This window comes from Alligator sinensis, unplaced genomic scaffold, assembly GCF_000455745.1.
Source record: "Alligator sinensis unplaced genomic scaffold, ASM45574v1 scaffold198_1, whole genome shotgun sequence".
Classification (NCBI taxonomy): domain Eukaryota; kingdom Metazoa; phylum Chordata; order Crocodylia; family Alligatoridae; genus Alligator; species Alligator sinensis.
In genome coordinates, this window is record NW_005841906.1 from 1,125,187 (window position 1) to 1,141,283 (window position 16,097).

The 16,097-nt window shown below is 45.5% G+C and overlaps 1 protein-coding gene across 4 annotated transcripts in view; it reads left to right on the plus strand.

Annotated features, from left to right (window-relative positions):
• The first annotated feature begins 4,605 nt into the window (after window positions 1–4,605).
• The window catches only part of CMTR1 (cap methyltransferase 1), a 38,016-nt gene continuing 26,524 nt past the window's right edge, over window positions 4,606–16,097 (plus strand). For 2 of the 4 annotated variants that reach the window (XR_003092823.1, XM_006018572.1), the window contains exons 1-4: window positions 4,606–4,782; window positions 6,326–6,460; window positions 11,371–11,513; window positions 14,258–14,416. Coding sequence is in view for 3 of the 4 variants with exons in the window: in XM_006018572.1 (XP_006018634.1) it covers window positions 6,331–6,460; window positions 11,371–11,513; window positions 14,258–14,416 (432 nt within the window). In the remaining variant the exon portion in view is untranslated. Of the gene's footprint in view, window positions 4,783–4,890; window positions 5,285–6,325; window positions 6,461–11,370; window positions 11,514–14,257; window positions 14,417–16,097 lie in introns of those variants that run through there. The other 2 variants (XM_006018573.2, XM_025197843.1) reach the window with 2 other exon arrangements.

The following is a 16,097-nucleotide window of genomic DNA, read 5'->3' on the forward strand; positions in this document are numbered from 1 at the left end:
AGATGGGGAGAACCTTTTCATATGTAATATTTTTCTTTCCATGTGCATGTATTTTCTCATTTTTATACTTTTCTTGTTTCTAAGGAGGACAAAATACACCAAGTTCTATAGTGTTGCCTGTTACAACTAGTGAGATAAACTTCTGGTAGTTAATATAGACTTGAATGATCTGGACCCATGTTTATCATTGCTCTTTTTAATAGCTCTGGTTGAGTAGCGATAGAAACATTTTAGCCAAAGGCACTGTTTTTATGAATTTATTCTGAAAAAAACCTCATGCATTTGGGGATCTGTACAACAAATGTCACAGGTTATGCTGACCTGTATTCACAGGGACCAGTATGCCAGTAATGTAAGTAAATATAGAAAATGCAGAACCTTTAGGTTGTAGCATTCCTTCTTTTTTTTTACCTTATCTTATTCTAAAGAAAAGTCTCATTACAGCGATGTGCGTAGGGCAATGCTATGGCAGAAGAATATGTTCTTTTAACAGGATGTGTCTTATCAATTAAACTCTGACAAGGTCCAGATATCTGTTCCAGAATATAAGGTTTAAGCAGCTCTGTCCTCCTTAAACTTTAGTGGTTTCTCTTGTGGAGGAGTCACCCCCCTCTTGAGATTTCCCACTTACCAGTGCTCTTAACATTTGGTTTCTACATGGACCCTTCAGAGGCTTACTTTAGTTCAGATCCTCTTGAGAAGTGCTTGAGGTAGGTAGGTCACCAAAAGATTGTGAATGGTTGACACTGACCCTCCCTGGCCTCTCTGTGAAAGTAGGAGATTTAGTTGCCTTCCAACTTAGGAGAAGCTTATCCAGGGTTATAGATGTCTTTTACCAGGTACATACTTTTTCCATGATGATGATGCGTGTGTGTGTCTTTTTTTTGCTGGTTTCATTTTACTAAATGTATTTATTTTGCTTCTTTCCCATACCTGTCAGTGTTTTAATTACATCTGTTGCAAAGTGGGTAAAGTCACCTTTTCTGTCAGTGTGTCTGAGAAGCCATCTCCCTTAAAGCCAATTAAAGAACAGTGTTAAAAAGTAAGATGAATGCATCCTTTCCACCTTCCAATATCGTCAGTAATTTTCTTGGGTGTAAGTCAGTGACACTTGGTCTTGACTGACTTGGGAGCTGCTTGAGCACAATTAACCAAGGAGCCACAAATAGATAAACACCTCTAGATACACTATGGCAAACCCCCTCCAGTTCAAAAACACATAAAAATAGAACCTCGGCTATTAGTGCCTGGGGAGTTCATAATGTACTTAAGTTTCCAGCATGTTGCTAAATTAAGGCTGAACCACTCTTGATTGCTACAGCCTTGTCTACGCTTCAAAGGATGGCACTTCTCCACTCCAGGTGCTTATCAGCTGTCCTGCATCTGAGAAGAAGATGCAGTTTGAAACAGGATTTGGAGCACATTAGTGGTCCTGAATAGCTATTTGCTACAGATCTTTATACCTTGGTTAATTCACAAACCCTCAGCTTAGCAAGGTGGTAAGGACCCTAACCCTGTGATGTTTTTGGATTCTTTGGTTTGCCCCTCATGAATGGCAAATTTCCAACACCTTAGCACTGGTATATGGTCTTAGGGCAGTGGTTTTTAAACTGTTCCACAGAACACTGGGATATCACTAAATCATCAGGGGTTCTGCAAACAGATTGAAGGCAATGGCAGAGCAGGCTGGGAGGTGGTGCGCTGCCATTGCCAAGCTGGGTTACCCAGCTCAGTGTCAGCTTTCGTGACCCACAGAGCTGGAGGTAGGGGTTTCACAGCAGAAGTGATATGAAAGGGTTTTGTGACTTTAGGAAGCTTGAAAACCATTGCCTTAGGGAGTGTTTCATACAATGCAATACATGCAAGCGGAGTTGAAAAAAAAATTAGAATTTCCTGCAAAGAGTTGCAGGTGTTTAGGTTACAGAGCCCTTTCCAGCTTTGGAGCTGCCAGGTATTACTGACAGATGATCCAATACCATAGACCAAGCACAGTCTAAGCACTGCTCACCCAGGTGTATTTATTAATATCAAAATTCCTATGGTCACCTGTCACCCCCACATCTTTAAGATGTATTATTATTGTTCCAGGGAGCAGAACAAACAAAATGCAGTGAACAAGCATGTAAAAAGTGGACAAACTCCACCTTAGAGCTCAAACAACCACTGTGGTATAGAAGCAGTATTTCAGGTTCTTTGGATATGAAGACATAATTAGCTTCACTTGGGCTAGTTGGTATTAGATATTACATTATAGCATTGGCAGACTACACAGCGTCTACAAGAAAAAGAATTATCATAAATGCTATTGTGTCTTGAATTAACCTACCTAGTGAATGTCCTTGGTAAACCTGAGCTTGGATGTAAGGTCAGTAACTAGGCAGACAAGGTTCCTTGGGTGAATTTGATATCTTTTATTAGACCAACCCAAATGGTTGGAGAATAGTTATTAAGCAAGCTTTCGGGTTCAAAAACCCTTCGTCAGGCTCAGGAAGCTGCAGCAGTTGGTGTGTGCTCTTCCTGGATGGAATCCAGGTCAGTAACTAGGCAGTTGTTCAGCAAGATATTGTACCCAATGTCAGAACTCTACTGTGAGGTTATTTCTTCTTCTTCAGGAAGGCCATTTTCCATGTGCTTGTTACACAAACACTTTATGGTACATGGTTATCACTTAATTCTTTATATGGTAACATCCTTGATTGAGGAAGGAACTATAGTCATCTCGGCTCCAACAATCTACTGCCTGAGCTTTAGTCTTCCACTGGATGATTCTTAGGTAAGTCATCTGATTTGCACCTTGTAAATTTGCATTACCTGACAGGTAAGAATAAAATCTTCTCCATACTGAACCTCTGTCAGCACTGATGCACTCATTTTTAAAATGCCTTTAAGTTGGCTTCATTTCTACATGTCCTGTACCTTAGAATCTGGGAGTGGGACTTGACTTCTGAGTTACTGCTGGGTTGTTAGTGCACAAATTCTGGTCTGTCAATAGGGAGATAATGTACATCAACCTCTTTGATAATGTGTTTCAGACTATCGTTTGTAAACTGCATGGAGATTTTTGCATGCCAATTGGTATGGAGGCACATTGTAACAACTGCTGCATATGGATGGGCTTCAATGGGAGAAAATGCAAACCTAGTGTTTTTTTCCTCTCCTCTTTATTCCCTGGCAAAGCCTAGAGTAGCCTTATTTAACTTAATGCATGTGAACCTACTATAGAGATGACCAGATCTGAGCAATAGTATGTAGGACTCATATTTTTCCCCCTGCATTTCTTGCTTTCCTGCTAAGTGCATGTGCACTGCAACACAAATTTCAGCAAGATAAAAAATTGTCAGAAGGAAACATAAGAGACAGCATCCCCAGGGCCTCCAGTGTTATGCTGAAGATCACTCTTATCCTTTCAAGATATCCTTTCATCTTGGTGCACGGATGCTTGTAGCCCTAGTTTGCATTGCTGTCCATCTCTTTTCTGCACCCTGCCCCCCTTGCCACATGCCTTATTGGCAGGCAGCTGTCACAGAATTTGTTGGAGGCTTTCATAGATTCATAGATTGTAAGGGGCTGGAAGGGACTTCACCAGGTCATCGGGTCCAGCCTCCAGCACCAAGCAGGAAAGACAACTGGGTATCAGGTGATCCCAGCAAGGTGGCAGTTTAGTCTCCTCTTGAAGATTTCTAGGGCAGATGATTGCACCACCTCTGGAGGGAGCTTATTCCAGTTTGAACACCCTGACTGAAGAAGTTTTTCCTAGTGTTGAGCCTGCATCGATCTTCCAGGAGTTTGTGGCCATTACTCCTCATTTACCAGGCTTCATGCATTCTCACAGGCTTTATTCTATCTTTACTGTGTGAGAAGCTGTATTATATGCGGGCTTTGCAGGACCATTTTGTTTAAACCTGGACGCTTTTACATGTGAAATGAGTAGGCTTTGACATATGTCACATGTGAAACATCAGCCTTTTCAAGCAGACTTTTCTAAACGGTTCCAACGTTTTATTTTTATTGGGGGGGGGTTTGTAGCAAAACAGTTGTGAGCAGAATACACCCAATAATGATTTGAAGCTGTAATTTATCTAACATTAGGACAAGCATTCAGACTTTTCTTCCTGAGATAGTGTTCCCCCAAGGTCTTTCTTTCCTAATGACTAGCAAACTTTGATTTCAAAGGAATTGCTACTGAAATCCTGTTCCTATTTAGAAACCAGCCTGGAAGAGGCAGCAAGAGGTCTGTACCCCAGTACAATTCCCTGCTCAAGTCAGGGCCATGGTTACACCAGGGGGTCCCAAACAAGACCCGCAGGTCGTACGGGAGCCCCTTGCATGCAGCTGGCCACCTCGGACTGCTCCTTAGCAATGGCCCTGGAGGGGAAACCCTGGTCTGACTAGTGAGTCAGCTCTGCGGGAGGCTGCAGGAGCGGGAACTCTCCGGCCCTCTCCCAGTCGCCGGAATGGCAACCAGCTCACCCCGGCAGCCTTGCCCGCTCCCAACGCGCATGCGCAGGACTCGCACCCGCTCCTACCCCCTTCAGCCGCCCCGCCCATGATTCGGGGCTGCCTCCGGTGCGCCTGCAGGCCCCCTCTTGGCGGGGCAGGCGCCGACCAGGCCTTCCCCTGTGACGCACGTGGCGCGCGCGAGCTAGGAGGGAGGACCCCGGCACCTGCCAGCGGAGAAACGAAACTGAGCGCGGCGCGCGCTGGGCGGCAGTCCGCTCATTCTGCTGCCACCTCCCTCCGCCGCCTGGGGACATGGTATTGGCCTAACTGTCCCCTGCTCATGTGAGTGCCGCCCGGGGGGGCGCTACCACCTCCGCGCGGGGGAGGGTGTTCTGAGACTCGGGCGCTACCACCTCCGCGCGCAAGCGGGGGAGGGGGTCGCAGCTGGGGCGAGGGGAGTTCTGAGGTTCCCGTAGCCCCGTCGGCGGGGCGGGCGCTCCGGGAACCCCTCTGGGTCCCTCAGCGGGTTCCTCCCGGCGCACGGGACCCTCGGGGGCTTCCGTAACTGCCCCCGGGGGGGGACTTGGGCTAGAGCGGGGAAGAGCTTCATAGAGAGCCATTAAAGACAGGGCCCAGGCAGAGCAGCGTTAGGCACTAAGCAAAGGGGAGGAGGGTTCTGCCTGCGGAGGGGCCTGGGCATTGCAGATTGCTATGGCAACCCTTGGGGTGGGCCTGCGCCCCTGTCCCCTCTGCAGGCAGAAGTGCTTCCCTCTCCCCCTGCCTTTTGCTCCCTACCACGATACCCACAAGGTCTTGAGTTTCTGAGTTATTGCAGAAGAGAACGGTGAGGGGGGATTTGATAGCAGCCTTCAGCTACCTGTAAGGGTGTTGCAAAGAGGATGGAGCTGGACTGTTATCAGTGGTGGCAGATGATACAACAAGGAGCAGTGGTCTCAAGTTGCAGCAAGGGAGGTTTAGGTTGGATATGAAGAAAAACTTTCTCACTAGGAGGGTGGTGAAGCACTGGAACAGGTTATCTAGAGAGATGGTGGGATCCCCATTCCTGGAGGTTTTCAAAACTTGGCTAGGAAAAGCTTTGGCTGGGATGATCTAGTTGGGGATGGTCCTGCCTTGAGCAGGGGGTTGGACTACATCAGCATTTCTCAACCCATGGGTCATGACCCAAAAGTGGGTTGCATGAATATATAAAAGGGTCGTGAGCAAACTTTGAAAGTGGAACAATAGATTTTAAAAATGGATTGTTCTTTAAAGGAGAAAAACATGGGAAATGGTGACTTTTTCCTGGTGTAGTGCCAGCCTGCGAGGAGCTGATTGAGGCCCCCCATGCCTCCCACACACCTGAAACTAGATGATCTCCTGAGGTCCCTTCCAGCCCTCATTTTCTATGGTGGAAAAAACCTGCTACATGCACGTAGACAGACACAGTGCGAAGTGGTGTTGCTGCTTCAACAGTGTTTGGTGGAAGCTGAACTGCAGCTTTCTGTGGTCTTGCTGTGGGGGCAGGGTGAATTGGTCACATGCCTCACGGGAAAGGTCGGTGACTGCTGGATCCAATGCCTGAGTTCCTAAGTTTGGCAAGGGCTTGCTTTAGCTATTATCTTTTCTTGTTTGGAAGGTTTCAGACAATGTTACAGATTAAGTTGTTGAGCAACTGGGAAAAGAACTTGTTTGCAGGTTTTTTAGGTAAACAGCTTCAAGTGGGATCGAGGGGAAACAAAAACACGTTACCTGTAGCATTAAAGAATGATGCAACATACCCTGAAATGCCATGTATCCTGAAGTGATGAAGCATGCCATACCTACATCCCACTACCAGAGGAAGTGAACTTGCATAATATTCATTGTGTATAATTTGTTCTTGCAGTAAAAATGAAGAGAAGAGCGGAGCCTGAATTTAGCAGCCCCCAGAAGAAGCAGAGGAAGAGGATAGAGGATCTGGGATTAACCCTCAGTTCCACTTCAGATGATGACACTCAGTTTAGCAATCATGCAACCCAAGGTAAGGTCAGGAGTGGCATTAGGTGCTAAAGTTGTCAAGAAGTGGCCTCACAGGAAAGAATACTTTTCTCTTCAGGATAACCTTGAAGAAAGAATGCTTCTCTCTCTAGGTATCTAATTCATCACCACAAATGCAAACTCTAGGAGGAAAGCCAACATAGTTTCTGTCTGTAAACTGGGCTGAGAATTTCTCTTCTTCAAGTCATCTCATTTGGATGTTTTTAAACATGATCTGAAGTTAACAATAGAGTATTCAAGCTTTATTTGCTTTGATTCATGTATTTGTCTTTTTTTTTTTGTCTATGGGTTACCTTATATATTTTTTATTTAGTTAGTCTCAGCTTCAAGAAGCTTATGTTCTTAGAACAGAGATGGTCCTTGCTTGTGGTGCTGTGTAAACAGTATCCTGTCTGATTTACCAGATATTGACTTTCCTGTCATGCTCAAAGTTATTGCTATGAAATATATACAGCCTTGGGAAAAGACCTTGGCAATGCATGGTCTGTATGGATCTGGGAAAGGGAAAAGTTAGGGGCACACAGTAAACTCGCGAAACAGGTGGCAAACGCTTGATACTAATAAAAGTCAATCTGTAAAGTTTCTGATTGTAAATCTGCTATGTTGCTCTTTTCAGCTGTGGTGGGTTTTCCTAGCCTAAGGATAAAAGCAGGGAGAGAACTTCCATAAGCGAGTGGTTGTGCTCGTGAATGCTCATAAAACGAAACCTCATAACTTTGCTCTGTAAAGTCAGTTTGGTAACGTTATTCCAGTTTTACAGATGTGAAAGAATGAGGCATAGGGAGATTAAAGGAGTGTTTATAAGTGGTTTGAGCTGGGGATTGGTGGTAAACACCCTTGAGAGATGTCTTGAATAAAGTTCCACAGAGTCACTGTGACATCTAATCCCTCTCTACCTTGGTTTCTCTCATAGAGTGAGGGTAATACGTATTCCTTAGGAGTCGCGTTGATATCCTGAGATGAAAAAAGAAATGCTCAGTGCTGTGTCATTTTCTTAGGTTGAAGTCAGAAAGATATAGAGGTGGATGTAGGAAATTAAGTTTGGGGTCCTTGGGCTTTGTTGGAGCAGGTTGGCTCTCCATCTTATTCTGTATGTTCACTATGGTGGGGTACTTGGGTAGTTACAAATTTAGGTATCTCTGTTCCCAACTCTGAAAGGCAGGCATCGTAAGCCTGCCAGCATAGGGCATATAGACAGTGACTACCCTGAGCTGTTAGAAAGCGAATCAGAAATATTTTAAAGGCGTATTTGCATTATGAACGTGCAGCAGTAGGGAATCAACTGCTGGAGACTGCGTTTGCAGGATGAGAGATTGAGGAATTTGAGAACTTGGTTGGTTGTTGCTTTGCACGACGCGTGGAAAATGTGTCTAATGAGCGTTAAGAGGAAGGAAGCTGGATTGCTTGAGGGTACTTTTGAGAGTCACACTCAGAAGCTGGGGCCTATAATGAATACATGGGAAAAGGAAGCAAGCCACAAGTAAGCAGGGTGCAGTCAGATTAACTGAAGGTGTGATTGGGAGGGGTGCCCTATCCAGCCAGAGGGCTGCTGACAGTTCGGTTCTGTAAACACCTGGGAATTATGTGATGAAACTGCCCTAAGGGCACCCTCTGCTGCCAACCCTGAGTCTCTGCCATGCTTGAGAGCAGCTGTGAGACCCTCAGGGCAGCTTCACTACTTCATTTCTGGATGTGGTATGTGCAGAGTGGAAGCATAGGGGTGTTTTTGGTAGTGTTCTCAGGAGCACTGTGGAAGGAGCACAGGCATACCCAGGATGATTTCAGTAGTTCATAGTTATTGCTGGATTTCTAGGGGGAAGGGGACTGGGGGAAGATTAAAAAAAAAAAAAAAAAAATCTATCCGTCTATCAGAAGGAAACTGAAAGGCCCATATCCAACCTTGCTTTCCTTTGCCAGGCAACGGTAATGTCCAATTTCTTTTTTTTCGTGTGGAGCCGACAACTTGTACATCTCTTTGGATGCTGGACAGAACAAACTTGAGCTTTGATAGCGCTGTAATGTCTTTCTGTGTCTAGAGGAAACCCTTTAACGGAGTGGACAAAGTATGGCCCGTAGGCTTGTTGCATTGTCCATAGTTTACCAATGCAGCTTGTGGCCGTGAAGATGTCACTGCAGAAGGGAGGCAGATTACTGGGGTGAAGGCAAGTCTTGCAGAGTTACATTTCATTTTGTGTTTGACTGCTGACTTGATTAAGTTCTTCCCCCAACCTCAGCTTTCCTCTTGGGCAAACACTTTTCTAAAAGCAGGATTGATGTTTAAACTCCTTTAATGAGTCACTGTTTGTCGGTAACTCGGATAAAATTTAGTATATTAATTAATTGGTGGGATTGTGTTTTGTAAAATCCATTTGTGTCTGTTTTTTTTTTTATTGAAGTGGCTGTAGATAATATACTGCAGCCCTGCTCTATTGATGTATTGGACAATTTCCTATCTCTTCCTGAAGATCTACATCCCTTTTTTCCAAGATCTATGAGAGTAACTGCTTCATTAGTCCAGATGAGAAACTATCTTAAATGAAAATCCTAAATAACATCTTGAATTCTCAGTGACAAATGCTGTGCAGTTTAACTGATAAGGTCCTTGCAAAGGCAGTTATGCCTGTCACTTAGCTCTGGCAAAGTAATTTTTAAATAGATTAGTGATCTTAGGAGGATGATCATATTACTCCAGTTAATTATACTCTCATTACACTATTGCCTGTTAGGGCTTTTATGGAACTTTATTAAGTACGGCTGTTTCCTCTTTTGTTTAATCTCCTGTTGTAAGAAGAATAAATCATTTTTGTTCCTCCTTTCTTTCCCAAATACCTGTAAATCCTGACTTGTTTTGTACTCTTTATGTAATGTTGGTATTTTAATATGGGCTAGCTTTTCTCACTCTTGACTTCTGCCTGGGTAAAAACCCACAATGGTTTCTGGCAACAACCCTTAAAAGGAATGGCTGATTGTAAGGTATTAGGCTGATTCTAAGGTATTAGCTGAGTGACTCTCATTGGCAGAGAGGGGAACTGTGGCCAAATTAATCAGCCACACTTGCTGCTTTGAGAACATATGAGCCTCAGTCAGTTTTTCCAACGCAAGATGTGGAGAGAAGGTGGCTTTGTGCCCTACAATACAGAATTCTTCCTAAGCTCCAGGTATGGCAGCTGCCAGCTTGGCTTAGAAATTTCACTTGTGGGGTCTTTTAACTGGAACATGGCAGATGTGGAGTTTGTGAGGCAGGCTGTGGTGTGCATTTTTTTTGCTTCATGATCCCAGCTAGTGGAAAGAGCTATGAAGCATTTACTAAAAATACTCTATTGGCACCCTGACATCCCTGAAAGAGCTGTTATGTCACCAGGAAGGGACATGTTGATGTTGAGGACCTTTGGCGTAGTACTTGGATAGCTTCCTTCTGTCTGCCTTGCTGTGGAGTTTGAATTAACAGGACTTGCAACACACCTCTGGGGTTGGACTTAAACCTGCCTGGAGCAAGGTTATTTGAGGGTTTAGGCTTCTTTTTTTTTTTTTTTCTCTATATTGCCTCTTCTCTTCCTGCCTAGGCACTGTGCCATGTAGGCTGTGAGGTCACAAGATCTTTTGAAGCACCTGTGCTCTGCTGATAAAATGGAAGGATTTAAAAATAGAGAATCAGAAGAATAGGTTGCTGCTTTTTAGCTTGCTGCTGGAAAAAGAATCCTTTCCTCAGCTGGCTGAGGCAATCTAAAGTGATGTGAAGGTGGTATCAAGTCCTCAGGTGAGCTGTAAGGGGGAGCCAGTGTGAAGTGGCTCAAGGGAGAAGAATTTATTCAGGATTTTAGAGCTCTTCTGTGATCGCTTAAACCAGAGCTGGAAAAAGGTACTTGACCAGGGGAGCAGAATACTTTCTCACTCACTCAAATGACTTCAGTCCCTCTTTAGTGTCAGCTCTCATTGTAAAAGGTGTTGTGTCTAGCCCTAACAGTTGTGAAGAAACTGTTCCAAATTTGAGTGTGAGTGATGCAGATATATTTGTTTGAATCTGCCCCTGTGCTATTGCTGGCATTTGGGAGTATGGGTAGTGCAAAGAAATACTGCTTTGAGGATGTCAGGGAGCCTGGGCACTAATGCCAGTTTGGGGAACCCCAGCCACAACTCCTAAAAGTGGCTTTTCCTGCCTGGGTGCTCTACTGCTTCTCAACCCTGGAGCACAAAAGACTGAGTTGAATCACTGGAGCAAGAGGCTAGAGGGTTGTGTGAATGGGGAAGGGACTCTTTGTGGAGGAGCAGAATCAATGGGGCCACACCTCACACAGCATTCTTTCAGAAAGGTAGTCAGAGGACCTTGCTGCTACAGCTCTTTAGTCTGGCTTAAGTATCCCTACTTCTCAGTGCAGTTCCCCCTGTTTTTCAGTGAAAAATGGGGTTTGGTCCAGGAGGAGGGAAAGCTCCATCCTTGGCACCAAACAAGCTTTTTGCCTGGGGATTTCTGTGTTACGTCAGCCAAAGATTTGGTGGGGTAAGGTGCAGCATAACCTGATAGAGGAAGGGAATAGTCAAACCAGACAAACTCCTAGTGTAGACCTGCAGCAGAGAGTGGGCTTTACATTGTTGTGTTTAGCAGGTCACCAGTGTAAGCCCCTGCCTGTGTCAGTGAGATATATTTACACCCAGGATAGTGCTGATGTAGCTGGGTCAGAGTAGTTGTTTTTCACTGCTTTTGCAGAAGAATGAGCAAGCAAACCAACTCTTCAAGCCAGCAGCTCTTGAGGTTAGTATCTGAAGTCTTCAGGATTCTCCCAACACCTCCTAGTTCTTGAAGATCCTCTCCCCCTTCCCCCTGCCTTCCTACAGTATGAATTTTGAGTTCCAGTGAAATAACTGCCTGTTCACGTCTTCCCTCTGTTTTTTCAGAGTCTTCTAGTAGCAGCAGTGGGTCTGACAGCGAGAGTGATGAGAAGCATCAAGTCTTCAGCAGTGAGTACAAACCGGATTCTCTCGTGGAGGGCACCTCTTCCCGCTACTCCATGTATAACAGCGTCTCCCAGAGGCTCATGGTAGGTCACTGCTACTTTTGAGCAGGCTGATAAGTGTCTGAGGGCATAGTTCAGAGTATAGTCTATGTGAGGGGTGCTCCTGGCATTCATCATTACACCTGTGAAACTTAGGATGTACTAGGATAGATGTTCTGGCTGCACTGATCACATTCAGTGCTGATTGTGTCCCTGCAAAGGTTAAATGTTGATTAAAGGCTAGAACCATGTTAGCTTTCATAGGAAAAAGGAAGACCTCAATTCAACTAATTACATTCCCCGCTCAGGTGCCAGTCAATTGCACTGCACCCACATACTCTGTATAGAAACATATCCCTTCTAACCTGTGCCACCTGCATTTAAATATAAATGTTAATTGTTGGCTGGATGTCCTGCCTGTATCTTGCCCCACTGTAATTGCCATGTATCACCTTTTTCCAAGTGGGAAGTAACTGGAGAAGCTCTCAGTGATGTGTCAGATTGCCAGAGCTTCAGAGCTGACTTTCTAAACTACTACTTTTATTATTGCTGATAATTTTCCCTTCATGCAGCACAAGACCCACTGAAACTTCCCAGACTTAACTTTCTATCTGTATGGGCAGATACACAACTTAGATCAAAGGCGTATCCAGGCAAGGAGCATAAATACCATGTTTTCCTCTGAAGATACAGGATTAGCACAAATGCTGACTAGGACAGCTAGGGGGAGTGCTGGTGCTGTTTGTGGTAAAGCACAGTGGGTTCAGTGTGAGTTTTTGCTGCCGTGACTCATGCATGCATGCACACACGCACTCACACACATAATCAGGCCCCCAAGTAGAGGATTGCACAAATTAAGTTGACTCTGGCCATCAGCAGGGTCATGTCTATACCTAGCTTTCAGACTTTGTTTTATTAATTGGCTCCAAGGGCATTGTAAAGAGGCTCTCGGAACAATCTTACATGGTGCAGCACTTTTCAGCTGAGCGCTCATGCCGTGTGTTATTTATGTACAGGCTGCACTCTGTTTCTGGAGATTTGTCCTCCAGGTACATGCCTACATTTTAATTGAAAGCGACCTCCCTTTGTGATCCTCCTTGTAACGGTGGTTTTTAACTTTTTAAGTGCCAAGCCTCTTCAGCTATCAAACCAAGCTGGGAGGGTGGGGGTCTGGTGATGCTCAAAAACAGCAAAGTGGGCTTGATTGGAGGACTGCTGCAGGAAGTGGGTTGGTTCCTTTGGCAGGCTGTGGAACACAGAGAGGAGCATGAAGGGGAAAGGCTATGGGAACCATCTTGTTTCATGCTACTTTGTGGTTTTGGGGTCAGAGTTAATAAACTACCCTACAGAAAGGGCCTGAAGAGATTGGGAATGGTTTTAGTCCTTCTCAAACAGGTAAAACAAGCCAGTGACCTACACTCCTTTAGATAATAGTTGCCTACACAGTTGATGTTTCTCACTGCCTGTGCCACACTGTAGCCTGCAGAGTCTTCAGTTCCTTGGAAGGCCAGCAAGCCAGGCTGGCAGCATTGCTCTGCTGATCCTGATAGTGGTCCATGGAGCATTCAAGATGAGTGCCAATCTCCTTTTGAGTGTACCACTGTAGTCCAGGGGAGTGAGACCTGCTAACCATTCAAAATTCAGTGGCTGCAGGAGTCACTGGGGTCAATCATCATCACATTTTACATGCATCCTTCTTAGGAATTTGTTGACGGGTATAATGGACAGTTGAAGAGCCACCATGTTACTTTACTGCCTTTCTTGTAAAGGTTAATAATTAACAATGGTAATGGCTTTTGCTGGTTTTCAGATGTGGAAGGAAATGGACAGCTTACTGATTAAGATCAAAGCTTTCCAAGTGCATGCGTATTTGTGCAAGTGTGCACACGCGTGCGTGTGCATATGTGTGTGTGCTACTCCCCTGTACTGGACAGAGCTAGCACCCTGGGTGTAAATTTTAAAATGGGGGTGTCAAATTAACCCTGGGACAGATCTGGCCTGCAGGGGCTCCTCCCAGGGTGGCTCCTCTGGGGGCCAGTGGTGTCATGGTTCATGTAGTGGTGTTGTCATGGGTTTGTGGATGGTGGTGGGGGTCAGGCAGCAGTGAGGTGTGTAAGGGCTGTACCACCCCTTCCTCACCCCTTTGCTGTAGTAGCCATGTCCATTGGGGCCCAGGGGTGCTGAATTCTGCAGCAGGCCACCCCTCCCCCACCCCACCCTCAACTTAGCCTGCTAGATGGAATGGTTTTGTGGGCCAAATCCAGCCTTTCGGTCATGCATTTGACACCCTCACTTTAAGAAAAGCCTTAAGAAGTGTCCGTTACTGAAGCTTCTTTTCTTCACATAAGAATTAGAGCTGCTTTTCAGCAGCAGAGTGTCCTGTGTTTGTCCTGTGCCTGCTTGGTGAAGTTTTAACAGGGGAATAGTAGATAAGTTGGAAGACAGGGCTAGGGTTCTGGTATGTTAGAGTGTACAGATATGCCAACCTTTGGAACTTCTAGCTTCTTATTGCTTTGCCATCCAGGTGAGTTGCTCCTGTACAGCTGAATCTTTTCTAATGATGTAATCTTGCCAAACTTATTTCTCTAGATCTGGTTCCCACTTGATCGAGGAAATGAGCTGGCAGGAGAGTCCTGAACAGTTTTAAGTGAGATTCATTAAGCGCACACACTATCTTTCAGTCACCACTACACAGTGCAATATTATTTATCCTTCTGGCCTTCGGCCACAGGTGTCCCTATATTTGTGTCCAACTGCTTTCAACACCCTCCATTCGCTTTGTTTTCCAGGCCAAAATGGGCTTCCGTGAAGGAGAAGGTCTGGGGAAATATGGCCAGGGGAGGAAAGACATTGTTGAGGCCTCCAGTCAGAAGGGAAGGAGAGGCTTTGGGCTGACTCTGAAAGGATTTGAAGGGGAGCTCAATATTGATTGGCGGGATGAGCCAGAGGTAAGTGCTTCTTAGATCCCTTCTCTTCTTGTTTCATTATACACAGTTTCTTGCTTCTTTCTGTGATGCAGCCAGCTGCTGTTTAGGGTCAGGCTGGAGAGATCACAGATTTGCTCTGTCAGTTCCTCTGTCTGGGTTTTCACTATGACGGGGATTGTCATTGTAGATGCAAGTCAACATAAAAATGGCACCCTGCCTCGAATCTGTTGGTGACACTGCTTATTTTTCATTCCCATTGGTGTATTCCAAACACAGTAGTGAGGCATGATGTTCCTATGTCCTTCAAGTTATTCAGGATGGAGGACACTTGTGAAGGGCAGAAGGGGTTATTACATGAAAAAGAAGTCCTTTGGGCATCCCAGCACTGAATCTATGTAGTGGTTTGCTTTGGTTGCCTTAAATGATCTTTCAGGGCTCTGGCCATAATTATGATGGGTTGTTTTTTTTTTGTTTTTTTTTGGGGGGGGGGAGTGTTTTGTTTTGTGGCTTTTTAAGTGGGAGAAGAAAAAATTCTATGCTTGGCTCCAGAACTCCTTGTGCAGAGCCCATGGTAAAAAGACTGTGATAGGATTGGGACTCCAGCCTGCCCTGAGGCCCTGCAAGGAGACGCAAGGCTCCTCAACCATCATAGAAAACTGGGTAGAAAACTGACTGAGTGGATAGAAAACTTGCTGGATTGTTGGGCTTGGAGGATAGTAATCAATGGCTCTAATCTAGTTGGCAGTTGGTATCAAGTAGAGTGCCCCAGGGGTCAGTCCTGGGGCTGGCTTTGTTCAGTATCTTCATCAACAACCTGGAAGAGGGATGGAGTTGCACCCTCAGCAGATTTGCAATTGATGCCAAGCTGGGGGGAGTAGTAGATATGTTGGACGGTAGGGCTAGGATTCACAGTGGCCTTGACAAATTGGAGGATTGGACCAAAACACATCTCATGAGATTCAATAAGGACAAGTGCAAATTCCTGCATTTAGGACAGAAAAAGCCCATGCAGTGGTACAGCCTGGGGACTGACTGGCTAAGCAGCAGCTCTGCAGAAAAAGAACTGGGGGTGAGAGTGGACAGTGAGCTGAATATGAGCTAACAGTGAGCCCTTGTTGTGCAGAAGGCTAAGAGCATAGTGGGCTCCTTTTAGTAGGAGCATTGCCAGCTGGTCAAGGGAAGTGATTCTTCCTCTCTATTCAGCACTAGTGAGGCCGCATCTGAAGTGCTGTGTCCATTTCTGGGCCCCCCACTACAGAAAGGATGTAGGCAAATTAGAGAGAGTCCAGCAGAGGGCAAGGAAAATGGTGAGGGGGCTGGGGCAAATGCATTATGAGGAGAGGCTGAGGGAGCTGGGCTTACTTAGTCTGGAGAAGACAAGGCTGAGGGGGATTTAATAGCTGCCTTCACTGGGGTTCCAAAGAGGATGGAGCTAGACGGTGGTGGTGGTGGCAGATGACAGAACAAGGAGTAACAGTGTCAAGTTGCAGCAGGGAAAATTTAGGTTAGGTATTGGGAAACTTTCTTAGTAGGAGGTGTCGGGGCCGAGGGGCTGTGGCCAGCAGCCCGGGCACATGGGCCGGGGAAAAGGTCGGCACGGCAAACTAGAATTGGGCAGCGACGCGTAGAGGTTGATTAAAGATTGTTTTACTTGCACCGTAGGTGGTCGCGGTGCAGGCAGGAAAAACTTTCTTGAGTTGCA